At 50.6% G+C, this 19,194-nt stretch overlaps 1 protein-coding gene across 4 annotated transcripts in view; it reads left to right on the forward strand.

Moving 5' to 3' along the window:
• Window positions 1-19,194, forward strand: part of MMD2 (monocyte to macrophage differentiation associated 2) — a 68,195-nt gene that overhangs the window by 30,916 nt on the left and 18,085 nt on the right. For 2 of the 4 annotated variants that reach the window (XM_082431616.1, XM_082431619.1), the window contains 6 exons: window positions 1,850-1,931; window positions 4,437-4,597; window positions 8,258-8,332; window positions 12,651-12,752; window positions 13,568-13,637; window positions 17,341-17,621. In XM_082431616.1, coding sequence (XP_082287742.1) covers window positions 1,850-1,931; window positions 4,437-4,597; window positions 8,258-8,332; window positions 12,651-12,752; window positions 13,568-13,637; window positions 17,341-17,544 — 694 coding nt within the window. In that variant the 3' untranslated portion in view covers window positions 17,545-17,621. Of the gene's footprint in view, window positions 1-1,849; window positions 1,932-4,436; window positions 4,598-8,257; window positions 8,333-12,650; window positions 12,753-13,567; window positions 13,638-13,992; window positions 14,775-17,340; window positions 17,622-19,194 lie in introns of those variants that run through there. The other 2 variants (XM_082431617.1, XM_082431618.1) reach the window with 2 other exon arrangements.

A 19,194-nucleotide genomic window follows, 5' to 3' on the forward strand; every position in this document is an offset into this window, starting at 1 on the left:
GGGCGGTGGAGCTCCCGTGAGGATCAGGTGAGAGAACGGGGCGGAGGCAGTGGATGGGGCTTGGAAGATTGCAAGACACCAGAGCATCAGGAATGCTTATTGTCGGGACTTCCCTGGTGGTCCAGTGGTTAGGACTCCATGCTTCCACTGCAGGGGGCATGGGTTCGATCCCTGGTCCGGGAACAAAGATCCCTCAGGCTGCACAGTGCAGCCAAAAAAAAAAAGAAAAAAAAGGAATGTGCATTGTCAAGATAAAGTCACCTGGCCATTCCACGTGTGGATTCACGCCCAGCAGAAATGAATGCATATGTTCACTACAATGAATGCTCATAGCAGAGTTACCATAACAGCTCCAAGCTGGAACGTCCGCATCCAGTAGACGGGATAAATAACTTGTGATTCACTCACCCGGCGGAATACTCTACTGCAACGAAAACAGCCAATTACTGAGGCCGGCAAAAGTCATGCTGAGCCCAAGGAGCCAGACCCAGAGGGTGTGTGCTGTGTGATCCCACTGATGGGAAGTTCAAGAATAGGCAAAACGAGTCTACGGTGACAGTGTCAGAGGGGGGTGTCCTTGGGGGGCAGTACCCCTGGGAAGGGGTATAAAGGTGAAATGGAGCAGGACACTATGGTCCTTGCCCCCCCCTATGTCCTCCGCCTGCCTTTTGTCTGTGGAAAAAATTTAGCTAAAGAATAAGTTTAATCAGAGAAGTGAGAAAATGCAGAAACAGAGGAAAACAGTCAAAGGAGACCAAATAATAATAGTTTAGTCATTAAGCAAAGTCAAGGACCTTTAGTTCTTCCTTAGGGGCTATAGGTAATATTCTGAGCCGTATCCTGTGAGCTGTCTTATAGATACTGAAACCCCACCAGGTGGAAGAAGTTAACTACATGATGACCAGGCTGTAGCCATGACATAAGCTGCCACAATTCCAAGAATTGGCCCAAAGAAATGGAAACAAACCGACCCTGGAACTGAAGATTAACTGTACCTAAAATAATCGAGATGACGCTGGTCAGACCACTGATGGCCAATTTCAGGATGACGGTCAGAGCTGACTGCGCTGTTCCTGCAGCCCCCTCCCTCTGTCTGTAAAAGCTCTTGCCCCCTGATTGTCGGGGGGGTGGAGTCGGCCTTTGGGCAGGCGTCCGCCCCCCGCCCCCCCCCCCCCCATTGCTAGCCTCTGAAATAAAACAACGTTTCCTTTCCCACCAACACTTGTCTCTCGAGAACTGGCTTTCGAGCGGCGAGCAGCGGGACCTGGGTTCGGTAACAAAGGCGCTTTCTAGGGTGTGGGAAAGAGGCTCTGGCTCTTCTGGTGGTGGTCACGTGGGCGTGTGTCTACGTGGAAATCCACCCAGCTGTACCTTGGGGAGCTATATTGTATGTCTGTTATGCTTAAAGAAAATTAAAAGTAAGAAATGAAGAGGATGCTGCAACCCAATATTTATTTATTTATTTTGGCCGCGCCGCGCAGCTTGCGGGATCTTAGTTCCCCGACCAGGAATCGAACCCAGACCACAGGAGTGAAAGCGCCGAGTCTTAACCGCTGGGCCGCCAGGGAATTCCCTGCAACCCGATATTTAGCAAACACCACTTTGGGGATTAAGCACAAAATGTTGGATAGTCCAAAAAAAGTGTAATAGAAAGAGGGAGGGAGGGAGGGAGGGGCGTGTGAGGAGGAGGGGAGAGGAGGAGGGAAAGGGGACTGGAGGGGAGGGGGAGGGGAGGGGACCCTCTTCCCACCAGCAGGGGCCGACGTCCTCAGGCCTCCTGGGAATTCTGTGGCCTGGGCCGCTCCCGGCTTCCCAGCCAAGCTTCCGGGAATTGTGTGTCTCCCTCCAGGTTCATGAACCACCGAGTCCCTGCCCACCGGAGGTACCAGCCCACGGAGTACGAGCATGCTGCCAACTGCGCCACCCATGCTGTGAGTCTTGGGGGGCTGACAGCTAAAGAGGGGGGCTGGGGACGCAGCCTCTTTGCCCTTGGAGAGATTGTGTGTCCGTTCCATGGCCATGTCTCGAGTGGCCTGTTCTCAAGTCTTCCATGGCCCTCGGAAGAGTGTGTGGGATCTCGAGGGAAGGTCGTTTGGGGAAATTGGAGGCGCTGAGCGTGCCTCTCTTTTACTTTAAGAACCTTCAGTGGCTCCCTAGTACCTTGTACAGCATCCAGGCTCGGTAGCAAGCTCCCAGATAGGTCTTAGCCTTTGTGTTATGTTGGCCCACCTTCCACTGCCATGATCTTGCCCCCAGGCTCCAGCGCCCTGAGCCACCTGCTGTTTCCGAAATAGAAGGCATGACCCCCATGCCTTTGCACATGCTGTTCCCTCTGCCTGGAATACTTGCCGTCTCCCCCGACCCTGGCCTTGTCTAAGAAATCCTTCTCTGGGCAGTGGTCCTTAACCCTTTGGTGCGTGGGCCCCTTTGAGGATTTAATGAAGCTCTAGACCTACGCTGTCCAGCTTGGTAGCCACTGGCCTCATACAACTGAAATGCAGCTTGTCTGAATTGACATGTGCTGTGAGTATAAAATACACACCAGCTTTTAAAGACTTAGCATGGAAAGAAAAGAATGTAAGGTATCTTCTTAATACTTTTCATATTAATTACACGTTGAAATGATATTTTGGATATATTGGACTAAGCAAAATATTAAAATTAATTTCACCTATAAATAATTTCCTTTTCAAAATGTGGTGACTACGAAATCTAAAATTACCTGCGCCACCCACGTTATAGTTCTGTTGGCCGGGGCTGCTGTAGAATCTCTCTCCAGATAAAGTGCTCCTAACACACGAAATTGGGCAAACCCTTGCAGGGACCCTGTACCCCCAGTGCTTTGGAGAGTTCTGAGACTTCTCAGAGGGAACGATGGATAAACCAAGATTCGAAGAGTGAGGAGTTTTCCAGGTAGACATGGTAGGGAGGGATGCCTTCTTCAGAGAGACCCACAGGTGCAACAGCACAGAGGCATGAAGCGGTGTGCCTGACCGGGAGGCTGGGGTATCAGTGGACCCAGGGGGTGGGGGGCAGTGGCCAGAGATGCTTCTTGAAGACAGGAGATCTTGGCTTCCTGTTTTACCACGATATTCTCTAGAGGTATGCTGTCCAGTGTGGTAGCCTCTGGCCTCGTGTAGCTGTTGAAATTGAAATTGAAACCAATTAAAATGAAAACTTCAAGTCCTCAGTGGTACAAGTCACATTTCAAGTGCTCAGTAGCTGCGTGTGCCTAGTGGCTCCCGTACTGGACAGTGCAAATCTAGAATGTTTCCACCATTGTAGGAAGTTCTGCTGGGCAGTCCAGGGTCTAGAGACTTCCCTCCATCATAGAATTTCTGTTGGACAGTGAAGGTCTAGAACCTTCCCACCATCACAGGAAGTTCTCCTGGATGGTGCAGGTCTAGAACCTTCCCTCCATCATGGGAAGTTCTATTGGACAGTACAGGCCTAGAACCTTCCCACCATCACAGGAAGTTCTCCTGGATGGTGCAGGTCTAGAACCTTCCCTCCATCATGGGAAGTTTTGTTGGACAGTACAGGTCTAGAACCTTCCCTCTATCACAGAATTTCTGTTGGACAGTGCAGGTCTAGAACCTTCCCTCCATCATGGGAAGTTCTGTTGGACAGTACAGGCCTAGAACCTTCCCACCGTCACAGGCAGTTCTCCTGGATGGTGCAGGTCTAGAACCTTCCCTCCATCATGGGAAGTTTTGTTGGACAGTACAGGTCTAGAACCTTCCCTCTATCACAGAATTTCTGTTGGACAGTGCAGGTCTAGAACCTTTCCTCCATCATGGGAAGTTCTGTTGGACAGTACAGGCCTAGAACCTTCCCACCGTCACAGGCAGTTCTCCTGGATGGTGCAGGCCTAGAACCTTCCCTCCATCATGGGAAGTTCTGTTGGACAGTACAGGCCTAGAACCTTCCCACCATCACAGGAAGTTCTCCTGGATGGTGCAGGTCTAGAACCTTCCCACCATCACAGGAAGTTCTGTTGGACAATACAGGCCTAGAACCTTCCCACCATCACAGGAAGTTCTCCTGGATGGTGCAGGTCTAGAACCTTCCCTCCATCATGGGAAGTTCTATTGGACAGTACAGGCCTAGAACCTTCCCTCTATCACAGAATTTCTATTGGACAGTGCAGGTCTAGAACCTTCCCTCCATCACGGGAAGTTCTGTTGGACAGTGCAGGTCTAGAACCTTCCCTCCATCACGGGAAGTTCTGTTGGACGGTGCAGGTCTAGAACCTTCCCACCATCACAGGAAGTTCTCCTGGATGGTGCAGGCCTAGAACCTTCCCTCCATCACGGGAAGTTCTGTTGGACGGTGCAGGTCTGGAGAAAAGGCTCGGGTTGCTCAGGGGCTCTGTACTTGCCTGGACCGCACTCCAAAGGCTGGCCCTGCAGCGCCTCTCCCCACCCTGCTTCCAGCTCTGGATCATTCCCAGCATCCTCGGCAGCTCCAACCTCTACTTCCTGTCGGACGATGACTGGGAGACCATCTCTGCCTGGATCTACGGCCTCGGCCTCTGTGGGCTCTTTGTGGTGTCCACCGTGTTCCACACGATCTCCTGGAAGAAGAGCCACCTCCGGTACCTGCTGCCTAGCCCATGGGAGGGGGCGAGTGCCTGGCGGGGTGACCGGGGCTGGGGCCCGCGGTGGGCTGAGGGGTGAGGCAGGATGCCTCGGGCCATGCTTGGCTGAGCCAGGAGGGGCCCTGGATGGAAGGGCTTGTGCCGTCTTCGCCTCGGGCTGGCGGGGTTGAGTCCCACGTGGGCGGACCACCTCACCCTCATTTGCCTCGTTTGCTCACTTCTACGAGTCCGGAAGAACAAGCCCCTCGCTCCCAGGGTCATTGTGAGGGACCCTCATAATCGTCATAATAATCGCCCCCTTCTGGGCACCCCCTAGGTTCCAGGCATTCTGCAGATGTCCCTCTGCATCTTTCCAATAATTCTGCAATGTAGGCATTAGAACCCTGGATTTTAATTTCGATTTGTTTTGTTTTTAATTTTTTTAAAATTGTGATAAATACACAGGACATAAAATTTACCATCTTAACCATTTTAAGTATACAGTTCAGTAGTGTTAACTACATTCACATTGTTGTGCAGCTATCACCACCATCATCTCCAGAACTTCTTCATCTTCCCAAATTGAAACTCTGTCCCCATTAAACACTAACTCCCCATTCCCCCTTCCCCAGCCCCCGGCACCCACCCTTTTGCTTTCTGTCTCTATGAATTTGACTGCTCTGTGTACCCCATGTAAGTGGAATCGTATAATATTTATCCTTTCATGAGCACAATGTCCTCAGGGTTCATCCATGTTGGAGCAGGTGTCGGAATTTCCTTCCTTTTCAAGGCTGAATCATGTTCCATTGTATGGATGAACCACACGTTGTTTATCGCTGCATCTGTTGATGGACCCATCTGCCTTTTGTGACTGGCTTCTTTCACTGACCGTGATGTCCCCGGGCTCATCCAGGTTGCAGCTTGTAGAATCCCTGTTTTGTGCCTGATGACCCTGAATCTGGAACGTGACTTGCTCAAGGTCACATAGTTGTGTCCAAGCCAGTGTTGATTCTAGGTTTCCAGGGCCCCCATAAAGCGAGGGGACGCTCTGGTCCATTGTAGCAGCTGCAGTGACCACTGGTCCCCATGTCCAATGCCCCTCTTGCCCCCAGAAGCCCTGTGACTCTGCTGTACCCCACCCCCTCCTGTCCCCATTCTTTCCTCTCTGTGGCTCCTGGTTGCTGTAATGAATTACAACACCCCAGGGGGCTTGAAACCACAGGAACTTAGGCTCTCATAGTTTAGGAGGCCAGAAGCCCGAGATCAGGGTATCAGGAGGGCCATGTCTCTACGGGAGGACCCTTCCCTGCCTCTTCCAGCTTCTGGTGGTTCCCATGGTTCCTTGGCTTGTGGCAGCATCACTCCAATCTCTGCCTCTGTCTTCACAGGCCTTCCTCCCCGTGTGTCTCTGTGTCCAAATCTCCCTCTCCTTTTTCTTCTAAAGACAGCAGTCATTGGGTTTGGGGCCCACTTACCAGTGGTGTGACGCTGCTGCCCTTTCATGTCCTCATCTGTGACGCGGTGGATGAAAAGTATGGTCCCTCCCTCCTAGGTGGGATTAAAGAGTTAATGCTCGTAAAGAGCTTAGAACGGTGCTCTGATTATAGAATGTGCTCTGTATGTATCAGCTGTTGTTATTCCTTTCATTTCTAGGAAGACTTGCAGTTAGCCCAGCATCAGAGAGAAACACGGCCAAATTTAATGAAGGCTGCGGTCGCTAGATAGAATCACTGTTTGTACTAGTTATCCACTGCTGCGTAACAAATAACCCTGAATCATAGAGGCTTCAAATAACAGTAAACCCTGATTCTTTCTCAAAGCTTCAGAGAGGCAGGAATTTGGGAGCTTAGATGTGTGTTTCTGGTTCAAGGTTGCTGATGTAGTCACGATGCTGCCCGGGGCTGCCGTCACCTGAAAGCTGGACCTGGGCTGGAGAGGCCACTTCCAAGGTGTCTCCCTCCCAGGCCTGGCATGTCGGTGCTGGATGCTCGGGGGTGCTCAGTCCTTCCCACGTGGACCTCCCCTCGGCCACATGGCTCGTCCCCCCACCAAAGTTAGTGATTCAAGAGAACAAGGCAGAGGCTGTGATATCTTTTATGATCTAGCCTTAGAAACCACACACACCATCATTTCTGCAACCTCCTATTGGTTCCATATGTTTGCCATATTTGTTGTGGGAGGGGCCTCACACAGGTGTGAGGACCAGAAAGTGGGGCTCCTTGGGTACCATTTTGGAGGCTGGCTACCACGCTGGTCAGGTGTATTGATGACTGTGATTTGCTCTTCAAGGGGAGGTCATAACGGAAACAGTAACGTGTATGAGCACTTCCTGTTACGCGTTGTGCGGAGTCCTGACCCTCTTAGTCCTCACAGCGACCCCGATAGGTGGCCAGTATCCTCCCTGTTTTACAGCTGAGGGAGCTGAGACCAGGGAGGGTAGGTAACTTGCTCAAGGTCCTAGTCTCTCTGTGGTAGGGTTGGGATTCGAACCCAGGTCTTATGGCTTCAGAGCCTGGACCTGAACCAGAATGCCAGAACCCAGAGGGTCTTCAGGGGGCACCTAGGTTTGTTGGTTTTGCACTTATTTTTTTTTTAATGAAAGGAGAATAGAGTAGAATTAATAAACATTTAATTTTCCATATTTTCTTCTGCTTGCTAGACTTCTCTTGAGTATGCATTTTTAAGTTCATTTTTTCCATTTTTATTTGTATTTTCTTAATTGAAGTATAGTTGATTTACAATGTTGTGTTAGTTAACAGGTACACAGCAAAGTGATTCAGTTATACATACATACATATATATGTATATGTATGTATGTTTGTATATATATATATATTCTTTTTCAGATTCTTTTCCAATATAGGTTATTACAAAATATTGAGTATCGTTCCCTGTGCTATACAGTAGGTCCTTGAATTTCTTTCATTGTTTAATTGAAGTATAGTTGATGTACAGTATTATATAAGTTACAGGTATACAACGTGGTGATTCACAATTTTTTTAAAGGTTATATTCCATTTATAGTTACTGCAAAACACTGGCTGTATTCCCTGGATTGTACGATACATCCTGGTAGCTTCTTTTATTTTATTATTTATTCATTTATTTTTTTGGCCGTGCTGCACGGCTTGTGGAATCTTAGTTCCCCGACCAGGGATCGAACCCAGGCCACCGCAATGAAAGCGCCGAGTCCTAACCACTGGACCGCCAGGGAATCCCCCCTGTAGCCTATTTTATACGTAATGGTTTGAGCCTCTTCATCCCCTCCCCCACGCTGCCCCTCCCCCTTTCCCTCTCCCCACTGGTAACCACTAGTTTGTCCTCTGTATCTGTGAGTCTGTGTCTCACACTTTTTTTTTAAGCTACTGAATTCTTTATCATTTGAAATCTTTCAAAAAGCCCAGCATATAAAACAGAATGCCGACTTCCTCTGATTAAAGTATGGGAGGAGGCTGTCAGGGGGAGGAGGGTCCTCGATGGTACCCCCGAGGTGTCTCCGTTCAACTCCTGAATGGTGACAGGGAGCCTGGTTGGAAAACCACTGCTCTGGTCACTCACAGATGGGGACACCGAGGCCCGAGGGGTCATGGTGGATGGAGGTGCGTCAGCCCCGAGCCCAGGCTCCCCCAAAGCCCGTTGGTCCAGGGCAGGGCCTGTAACCTGCCTTCTCTGCCACAGGACGGTGGAGCATTGTCTGCACATGTCCGACCGCATGGTCATCTATTTCTTCATCGCGGCCTCCTACGCGCCCTGGTGAGTGTCTTTGCGGGTCCCCGGGAGGGCTGGCATCCTCTCTTTCCTTTGTTTGAATTTCTTCGTGTTTGGCTGGGTGATATGTTGGCACAAAAGCGTGTAGGTAAAAAGACGCCCACCACCCATTCTCCTTCCTAGAAGCAACTACTTAGTACCAGTTTCCTGTGTATCCTTCCGGAATGCTTTTGTGTAGGAAAGAGCAAACGTGTATGTATGAGTATATGTACAGACACACATTTGCATATATGCATATGTATATATGCAAATACATGCAAGACATACCTATATTTTATATGTTTATATTTATACTTATACTTTCCTATTTTGATACAAAAGGAAGGATACTGTACAAACTCGGCAGTTTGCTTTCATTCTCTTAGTCATGGACTTGGGGACATCTTTCCATATTAGTACCTTGAAGATTTCCCCACTCCTTTTTCTTTCTTTCTTTTTTTTTTACAGCAGTATAATGTTCCCCGGCCACCCCTATTTATGAATATTTATGATGTTGGCACTCCCCCTTCCTTTGCTATAACAAACAGGGCTGCAGTGAAAGTCCTTGCTGTTGTACCACTCAGCATAGGTGCTTGGTTCTGTTGGCTCGAATCAGGTGAAATTGTTGAGGCAACCTTTTCTGATCTACAGAAACAGCAGGTTCATATGGCCAAGCCTGATCTTTGCGGGGTAAATTCGAGGCTTGGACGGCTGGGGGGCAGGAGTGGGCCTTACTCATTGTTGCCAAGTCACCCTCCACAGATTGTACCAGTTTAAACTCCCCCAGCAAGGGGCTTCCCTGGTGGCGCAGCGGTTAAGAATCCGCCTGCCAGTGCAGGGGACACGGGTTCCAGCCCTGGTCCGGGAAGATCCCACATGCCGCCTGTGAGCCACAACTACTGAGCCTGTGCTCTAGAGCCTGCGAGCCACAACTACTGAGCCCACGTGCCACAACTACTGAGCCCACGTGCCACAACTACTGAAGCCTCCTCACCTAGAGCCCGTGCTCCGCAACAAAGAGAAGCCACCGCAATGAGAAGCCCGTGCACTGCAACGAGGAGTAGCCCCAGCTCATCACAACTAGAGAAAGGCCGCGCACAGCAGCAAAGACCCAACGCAGCCAAAAATAAATAAATAAATTAATTAATTAAAAAACAAACAAAAAAAAACTCCCCCGGCAAGTGCCTCAGGGTTTTCAAAAGTTCTGGAATAAAGAAACACTCAGGTCACACGCGAAAAGCCGGGAAGCCTGCAGAGCCCCTGTGAGGGGAGAAGGGCCGTTCCAGTCACACTTGTTGAATGTGTCTGGGTGGCCGGGCGGTGCTGGGGGTCAGGACGCTAAGGTTTTGGCTGGCAGAGGGGCTCTGTGACAGGACAGTGACAGCACGGTGACACGGGCCTGTGCACATGCAGCCGTGGAGCTCAGAGGAGGCACCACCCTGCAGAGGTGGCCTCAGGAGGGCTTCCTGGAGGAGGTGTGCCTCTCAGAATCTGCACATTGGCCTCTGAGGAGTGGGAGCCACAGAGGTTTGTTCCATTTTTGCCTGGGGAATTCCCATTTTTGGCTGTCGTAAACGGAGCGTTCTTGTTCATCATCTCAACTAATCAACGGGTTTTGTCGGTGCGCACAAAGACGACTGCTTTTGAAACACATTTTATTGAGACGTGCCCGGGGGATATGCACAGTGAGTTCCCACACGCTGCAGCCAGCACCCAGGTGGAGAAACAAAACATCTCCAGCACCTCCCCAGCCTGCTGCCCCCCAGGGGTAACCACAGTCCTGACGTCTGCCATCATAGGGTAGTTTTGCCCGATTTCTTACTTCATGTTAATGGGATCATCGTTCTTTCGGATCTTGCTTCTTTCGGGCAACATTATGTGGTGAGAGTCGTGGAGTCATGATTGCAGGGGTCACCGTCCAGTCTGCTTGCTGGACAGCGTTCTGGGCGAATAAACCACAGGTCTCCACCTCCTGTGACCGGCGTTTGAGGGTGATTATTGCTACACGGTCCTCTGGTCATTGTAGTGCGGGTGTGGTGGTGAACAGGGTACAGACGGGGGCTGCTGGTCTACACTGAGGAGTGGTTGGGGGTTTGAAACAGGATATTGATGTAGTTTTATTTGGACTGAAAGGTGATGCCTTGGGAGCAGGGAGGTGTGAGGAGGCTGGTGCAAGGACCTGGGAGAGAGATTGTGATGGCTGGGGCCCTGGTAGTGGCCTTGGAGTCGAGAGGACGGATAGATGGATGGGTGGATGGATGGATGGATGGATGGATGGAAAAGATATTTACAGGAAACTGAGTGGACTGAGTGACTGAAGGTGGGGGAGAGGGGATGTAGAGCGGGGGATGCCAGGGTTTCCGGCATCAGCTTTCCCCAGGAAATCAGCGACTCTCCGGAGTGTTAGGAAATCAGCCCTGCTGCCGTCAGCCTGGAGACATCGTCAGAGGCAGCCCTACGCCCAGCTGGGCTTTGCGGGAGGAGGGGACGTGCTTCTGTCCTGCCAACCAGGATGCTTCTGGTTGTCGGATGCCAGGTGGGCAGGCGTATGGAGGCTCCGAGAAGAAGTGTTGGTCCTGGGTGAGGGGCTGCTGCTGGAGTGGGTAGGTGGGAGCCATGAGAGAAGCTGAGAGCAGGGGGGAGAAGCCAGAAGCCGTGGCTGGGCACTCAGTCCACAAGGCCGCCTCCTGATGGCCCCATGTCACCCCCAGGCACCACCTGTAGTTGTTGGGAGCCAGGTGATCTCAGGTTTCTTTTTGGATGTTGCCAATTAGAGTAAAGCTAGGTTTTGTGCTCAGCTGCCGTAACTATCCTTGATGTAGATTTCTAGAATAGCCCTCTGACTCTCCCCCGCTTGGCTGATTCAGTGCCTGGATTTCTACTCTTTATCCCTGGCTGTGCCCATCCCGTGCTGGTGTCTGAGGATACGGCTGTGAGCAAAGACACAGACTCTCTCTCCTTATGGGACTTACAGTCTCACGGAGGATGCAGACGTTGACTGTCCCAAGGATACTGACACAAGGAATGAACCACAGCTGTGCCGTGAAGGAGGGGTACAGGTGCCGAGGTGGGGAGATGTGCCCTGGCTTGCGGGCTTTGTAGGAGGAAGAGTCAGCAGAACTTGGCGGTTGCTTGGATGTGGGGTTGAGAGAGAGAGAATCAGAGGACACAGACGTCATTCACGTGATTCACGAGGCCGGCAGGACCATGTCACGAAGGATGGAAAAACCTGGCAGGATCAAGTGTGACACAGAATCTTCCTTCCCCAGTGCTTCAGAAAACAAACACGATAGACTTATAAACATCGAGGTGGGCAAAAGAAAAATCACCATCTTCTGGAACCAGAGTCCCTCTCTGCAAGAATCTGGAGCGTTTCCGTGCAGTTTCGTTGTGCAGACGGCTGCACGGGCTGAAGACAGTCCGCGTGCTGGACAGGAACGCATGTGTGTGGGGCTGCAGAGAGGATGCGGGAGCAGCTCCCTGGCCTGGGGCACAGGCCTGCACTGTCCGGGGCCCCCGACTGTGTACCTAAGCCAACAGCTGGAGGAAACACACAGAGGCCAAAGGCTGGAGAAGGCTGGGACCTGCAGACGCCTGGCCCTGGAGACACCACCTGTGCCAAGCAGTGGAGAGAAAAGCCCACTTTCCGGGAGCCTGGGGAGAGAGTCACAGGAATCCGGAAGGAAGGAAGGAATTCCTTCTGCAAAGTCTCCATCACCCTCTACTGACAGACTTGACGCTGTGCCAGCTGCAAAGGAAGAAATTCACGAGGCCCAGCTCTGTTGAAAACCCAGCCGGCAAAAAGGGTGAATGTAGAGCTGAGAGTCAATACATTAGTAACCAGCCTGGAGGGATACTCACCTTATATTCCCGTCCCCTTTTGGTGGCCAGTTTGAGGGGTTTTCAGGCGTTTCCTACAGGGACTGATGCTGGGATGAATGTCCTTTTCTGTGCCTCTGTGTGCTCGCAAAACAGCGTTCCTCTGGCCAGCCCCTGAACTTGGAGTGCCCGGGCCACGGGATACGTGCCCTTCAGAGTCTGATACATTCTGCAAACAGGCTTTACTTGTTTATATGCCCACTGGCTTGAGATGCCCTTTTCTTTCAATGCTTGGACATTATCAGTTGTGCTAATTTTGCTCTAATAATTGCCTATTGTTTCAGTTTCTCTGTCTCTCCACGTGTCTTCCCGTGAGAGGCCACATCCCACACATGGAGCCACGGGGACGGGGGTTCTCTGGGGTCGGTGTTCCTGTGACGGGCTGGCTGTGGAGGGCTAGATCCCAGTGCCCGCCTCAGGCTGTGCCCGTGGCTCTCCCTCCCAGGCTGAACCTTCGCGAGCTGGGCCCCTGGGCCTCCCACATGCGGTGGCTGGTCTGGATCATGGCCTCTGTTGGCACCATCTATGTCTTCTTCTTCCATGAGCGGTAAGCCAGGGCTTGGGGGAGCGGCCTCAGGTTGCGGGGGGGGTGCCTCCATCAGGGCCTCCTCCCTGCCCCCAGTTGAGACGAGACCCCAGGACAACCCCAGAAGCATGAGGGCACCGCTGTGCCTGGCATCCCTGTGTTCAGGTCCATTGATGGCCACCAGGTCCACAGCCCACAGGATCAATCTGAAGAGTTAAAAAAAAAAAAAGGGCATTGTAGGTTCCTAGACCCACTGAATGATGTCAGGTATTACCTGCCTTCCCGAAGCTGTGTTAGCAGATAAGGGGGAGAGGCTCTCAGGGCTGCCCACTCCCTTCCATCCTGCTGAGTGACAGGCTGGGAATGATTAAGTGTGGGAAAGAAACAGAGCTAGAGAAGCCAAAGGGAATAACAGACTCCTGGAATCTCCAGGGACAGCAAACAGGTGTCAGTTGGTGCAGCCACTCAGATGGATGGAGAGTGGCTGCTTGGGCCTTGTGTGGAAAGGTGCTGGAATCGAATAGTAATGTCTGCCCTGGGTTGAGCATGGGAAACACCCATAGGCATGCTACACCCAGCATTTGCAGTCCTCAAATGTCATTTCATGGATGTGGAAACCAAGTCTCAGAGAGGGAAAGAGACCCTCCCATGGCCACCCAACTCTGCCAGCACCTGCTGGGTGTAGCTGGATGAAATCTGGGCCCAGGAGTGCTGGGCAGAGGGCGGAGTCCCTTTCTCTTATGCTTCCGGCCAGGGTGTCCCCTCCTAACCCGAGCGGGGGGCTATCCCTCGTGGGGAGGCTGTCCTGAGGCCAAGACGGCTTGTCCTCCTGGCAGGTACAAGCTCGTGGAGCTGCTCTGCTACGTCGTCATGGGCTTCTTCCCCGCCCTGGTCATCCTTTCCATGGTAAGTCGCCCCCACCCGGCGTGGGGCCTCCCGTCTGGCTGGAGGGGACCCACAGTGACTCTGGAGATTGTCAGGTTGAACCTCCTCCTCTGGCAGACGAGGGAACTGAGGCCCGGGGTCAGCGTGACTTGCGGGCTGAGGCAGGAGAACGTGCAGGTCACCCCAGGGCTCGGCTCCCCGGTTCTACGGCACCTCCTCTCTCTGCTTCACCTCCAATGAGTTCGTTAGTCCCTCGGGGCTCCAGTTCCCGCCTATTTAGGGATCAAGTAAGAAAAACCCATGGACAGTGCTTAGAATGGTGCCTGGAACAGAGTAAGTACCCCATCGCTAAATTAAATCTATAATAATAACATAGGTGGCCATGGAGGCAGAGCCGAGTCTCAGACTTCTGACACCCACTCTGATGCTTCCACACCCTAAACTGCTTCTTGGCACGTGAAGGTTGACCTCTTTACTGTGCGTCCTGAGCCCTTGTGACGTGCAGGAAGCTTACTTACAGGACCTTACTTCCCCGCCCCAGGCGTCCTTGGAGATGGATGTGACCACCTCCGTTTTATGAACAAGGATGCTCAGGTTCTGAGAGAGAAGGTGACTGGCCCAAGGACATGCAGCCCTCGAGGGGCTGAGCTGGGATGTGGCCCCGTAACCTCCAACCCGAGTATTGGGCTCTTTGGGCTGCACCACCTTGCCCTGTGAGTGGGAGAGCCTTGCAGGGAGAGGCCTCAGGGCCCCAGCCATGGAAGAGCAGCAGCTTGTGTGGCCGTGGGTGGATCCCCTTTCCTCTCTGAGCCTCAGTTGTCCCTTCTGTCAAATGGGCACGGTCAACTCAGCCTGCTGGTACCTCCCTAGGCCAGGTAACAGTTTCTTACTTTTAAATGATTATTGTTGGCAGATGTTAAAAATTTATGTAGTCGAGAAGCCACTAGATTGTGAACTTGAAAAGGGTGAATTTTATGGTGTGTCAATTATAGCTAATAAAATTATTTCAAAAGAAGAAAGGACGTATGTCCTATAGATCTTGCTGGAGGAATTTGTGTTTAAATAGATATTTCTTTTTTTTTCCCAAAAATTAAAATTGACTGTTATCTGTTTGAAATGACCAATAAATAACTTATCCTATAAATTTAAATGACATTACATTATGTATATTTGAGGCATTGATCTTTGTCTAAATTAATCTCTTATCTATGAGTAGCGGTTTATTTTAAAGTTGAAAATATTTTGAAGTGAAAAGTGTTAGTATCCATCCATAGCTCTTAAAGAAAATTTATGTAGTCAAATCTAGCAGGTTTTTGGTTTTTTAAAAAATTTTATGGCTTTACCTTAAGTATTATGGTTAGGAAGATCTTCCCTTTCCCGAGTTTATATAAGTATTTACCTATATTTTCTCCTGTTTCTTTTACGGTTTAACTTCTAATTTTAAACTCTGTATTCCCACCGCCGTTTCTTATGTATATGGTGATTCCTCCCCAAATGATTAGGCAGTTATTTATCTACCATTTAAAAATGTTCCTTTTATCATATGTTAGCTTCATATACATATATGTGGGTCTGTTTCACAAATTGGCCTATTCTTATACTAGTACCAAACCGTGTTACTTACTTTAGTTTTTGTTGCATCTTAATACTTGGCAGGGAAATCTCTCCCCATTAGTTTTCCTACTCAACATTTTCCCTGTGATTTGTATTTATTTTTACAGATTACCTTCCCCCAGCCAAGTTTACTTGTTTAAATATGTATGTTTAAGTTATATCTATTAATTATATAATATCCATCAAATTATGTATTACATAATTTAAATACATATATACATATATTGTAAGTGTATATTTAAATACATACTCACTGCAAAAAATAAGTCCTGTCTGAAAATGTATAAAAGAGCTGAAATCCCCCTCTCACCCCCTCCCCAATGTGATGCCCTAGCTGCAACCACCATTAATGGTTCATTGTGTATCTTTTACATTTTTTTTTTTTTTGGCTGCACCACTTGGCTTGCGGGATGTTAGTTCCCTGACCAGGGACTGAACCCCGGCAGTGAAAGCGCCAAGTCCTAACCACTGGACCGTCAGAGAATTCCCTCCATTTTTTATTTATAGGCAAGTCTGTGTGGCTATGCGGACATATTGACTTGTTTGTTCTTCTTTTACAAAAATGGGATCACACTGTTAAACAACATGCTTTTCTCACTTGGCATGTTGTCGTGGGCGTGTGTCCATGCCTGTCACATAGTCACCCTGCCTCGTGAGATTGCTGTGAAGGTGGCATTAGATACCTCACGTACGGCCCCCTGTGCTGTGTACAAGGCCTGGCACATAGTAAGCACTGGGAAGTGTTACTGTAATATGTCCTTAATACTCAGGTATCACCTCTTGAGAACTGGATGCGTGACTATACGTATGTTCAATGAAATACTACCCAGCTGTTCCAAAGACTGGCGTGGATCTCCACGTGGGGATGTAGTCTGATCTCCACAAGACTGTGTCGTGGAACTGATGTCTCAGGACGGCAGGGATGGTGTGAGCCCCCTTTTCTAAAGTGATTAGTTCCTCTGCACACGTACATGTATATGAAGTGCAGACCGTATATCGTGTGTGTCTAGACAATTCTGGAAGGATACCGTCAGGCACCGTTATTGGTGGTAAGCAGTGATACCTGCGGGAAGTGGGCTCAGGGAGAGGGGGCAGTGGGTTCTTCTTACTCCCTGTTCCCTCTGTCCCTCCTGTTCTTTGACCCCCATAACCAACAAAAACCCAGGTGTTAATAATGCTCACCTCGGGGGGCTGGGACTGCTGCTTTTTTTCTTGCTATTCTTCATTTTTCTCTAAAATTTTTCGCCATGAGTATGTATTACTTTAAAAAATTGTGATAAAATATGCATAGAATTTATGATTTTAACCATTTTTTAGTGTACAATTCAGGGGCACGAAGTACATTCACCTTGTTGTGCATCCATCACCACCATCCGTCCACAGAACTTCCTCATCTTCCCAAACTGAAACTCTGTCCTCGTTACACACTAACTCCCCTCCCCCACCCTCAGCCCCCAGGAGCCACCCTTCCACTTTTTGACTATGATTTTGACTCCTCCAGGGACCTCACATACATGGAATCCTACAGGATCTGTCCTTTTGTGGCTGGCTTATTGCACTTTGCATAACATCCTTGAGGTTCCTTTTGTGGCTGGCTTATTGCACTTTGCATAACATCCTTGAGGTTCCTCCATGTCGTGTCATCGTGTGTCAGAGTTTCCTTCCTTTTTAAGGCTGAATAATGTTCCATTGTATAAAGTAACATGAATAACACTTCGTTTATCCATTCTTCTCTTGATGGACACTTGGGTTACTTCCACCTTTTGGCTACTGTGAATAATGCTGCTGTGAACTTGGATGTACAAGTACCTGTCTGAGCCTCTGCTTCCACTTCTTTTGGGATACACCCAGATATATTGCTTTTCAGAAAAGATAACAAAGCTATAAGATATTCTTTGAGATTTTGATAGAAACGTGTTACACTGGAGAATGAATCTGGGGAGAACTGATGGCGTCACTGTGTAGAGACGCCCCGCCTGGGACTCTGGGCTGCCTCACCATCCACGTGTCTTCTCGCCCCCTGGGTGGGTGGGTGGGGGGGAACGGCTGGGCGATCCTGGTCTCGCTGGCTGCACATCTGACCTGTGCTTGCCCTTGTCCTTGCCGACAGCCCAACACCGAGGGCATCTGGGAGCTGGTGACCGGAGGGGTCTTCTACTGCTTGGGCATGGTGTTCTTCAAGAGTGACGGGAGGATCCCCTTTGCCCACGCCATCTGGCATCTCTTTGTGGCATTTGGTGCTGGTACCCACTACTATGCCATCTGGAGGTACCTGTATCTGCCCAGCACCCTGCAGGCCGAGGTGTCCAAATGAGGTGGCTCAGCCTGCACAGGACATTTAGGCTTTTGGAGCAGAGCATCACAGGGGAGTGTTTCTGCGAACTTGAGCCCAGAGCCCAGCGCCCAGGCCCCCCCGTCTTCCCTCCTATGGGTAGAGCTTTTTGATGGGTCCAAGGTTACTTCTGGTGACAGCCAGACCACCCCTTGGGTCCTAGGTGAGAAAGAAAGCATTTAGTCATTTTTACAGAGGAGAAATTAACCCTGTAATGTGTTTCTATTCTAGACAAATGTTTCCTAATACAACCAACGTTAACATAGTCAGAAAAGGGGGCAGACGTGGTCCTGGCCAATTGAGGAATGATGGGCCAATATGAGCTTCCTAAGGTCCTGAGAAATCTATCAGGGAGTCTAGTGGGTTATTTATACCTGGATGGCCAGGGCCTCCTTCTCTGCTACCAAAGTCCTGGCTGGGGAATTGTCCCCCGCTCAGGGAAAGTCACCCAGCTTGTAGATCAGGGATGGTGAATATCCACGACCGTGGCAGACATCACCAATCAACTGCAGCGTGGTGTGGTATCAGGATCCTTCCCAAGACTGCTCTGGGCAGCCACTACCAATCGACTTGGCACTCATGATGGCACCTCTTTGCCTTGCTTGCCCCGTGTGCTCTGCACTGGGGTCATGCCCAGACCAGTTCAGTGTTTCCATGTTGGGGAGCAGGCTTATCCCCTAGAGGGGGCAGTTTGGGGCCGTGGGGGCAGACCGAGCGTACCCAGAGCAGCCCCTGTCGTTCTACCGCACCGTAGCTGGTTCTCAGTGCAGAGGAATGAGTGGTTGGGGATGGGAAAGCTGTCACTTGGCCATTTCTTCTCATGCCGAAAAATCCAGAGAAATTATGAGAGCCATTCATTGGGGGTGGGGTGGGGATGGGGAGGGGCAAGCAGATCCCAGGAACTTGTCTGCTTGCTCCTGATTTAGGGGTTGTGATTCAGATTCTTACCGGGTGCCGGCCAGCGGCCCTTGGAGGCTCCTGCAATGAGCCCTAGAGAGAAGCCCTCGGCTAATCTGATAGGGGTCTGGGCAGAGTGCCTGGGGTACCCCAACCTCTGAAGCCCCCAGGAGCCCAGAGAAAAGGCTTCCAGGGGCCTATCCTCGGCCCCCTCCCAGGGCTGGGCCAGCGATCTGTACCCGGCACACGGACATTTACTGGGAGGGATCCAGGCCTAGATCCAGGGTCTGACCTGGAATCTCAGACTCTCTGGGTCAAGATCTGTCTCATTCTACAGGCTTCATTCTACGACTCCCAACCAGAGTCAAGTGGGCAAAGACAAGATGCCTTATGCTTAGTTCTCGTACATTCCAGGGTATTTCGGGACTCCGGCATCTGGAATCCCATATCCAAGCCGGTATTAAATCACCCGACACATTCCTCAGGCAGGCAGGTTCTGAGCTGGGAGATGCCTTGGGGATGTTTTGTCCTCTTGCCCGTGTGTGTGTGTGTGTGTGTGTGTGTGTGTGTGTGTGTGTGTGTGTGTGTGTGTGTGTCTACACTGACACTCCCAGACCCTGGAAGCTGCCTCTGTCCTGCACACCTGCCCTGTGGAGCCCGCCAAGTATCTCCCATCAGTTGGGGTCAGGGTTGGAGTTGGGGGGGAGGGGAAGCTTTGCGGGGGAAGGGCAGGCT

The sequence above is a fragment of the Balaenoptera physalus genome, assembly GCF_965194825.1.
Source record: "Balaenoptera physalus genome assembly, chromosome: 16".
Lineage (NCBI taxonomy): Eukaryota > Metazoa > Chordata > Mammalia > Artiodactyla > Balaenopteridae > Balaenoptera > Balaenoptera physalus.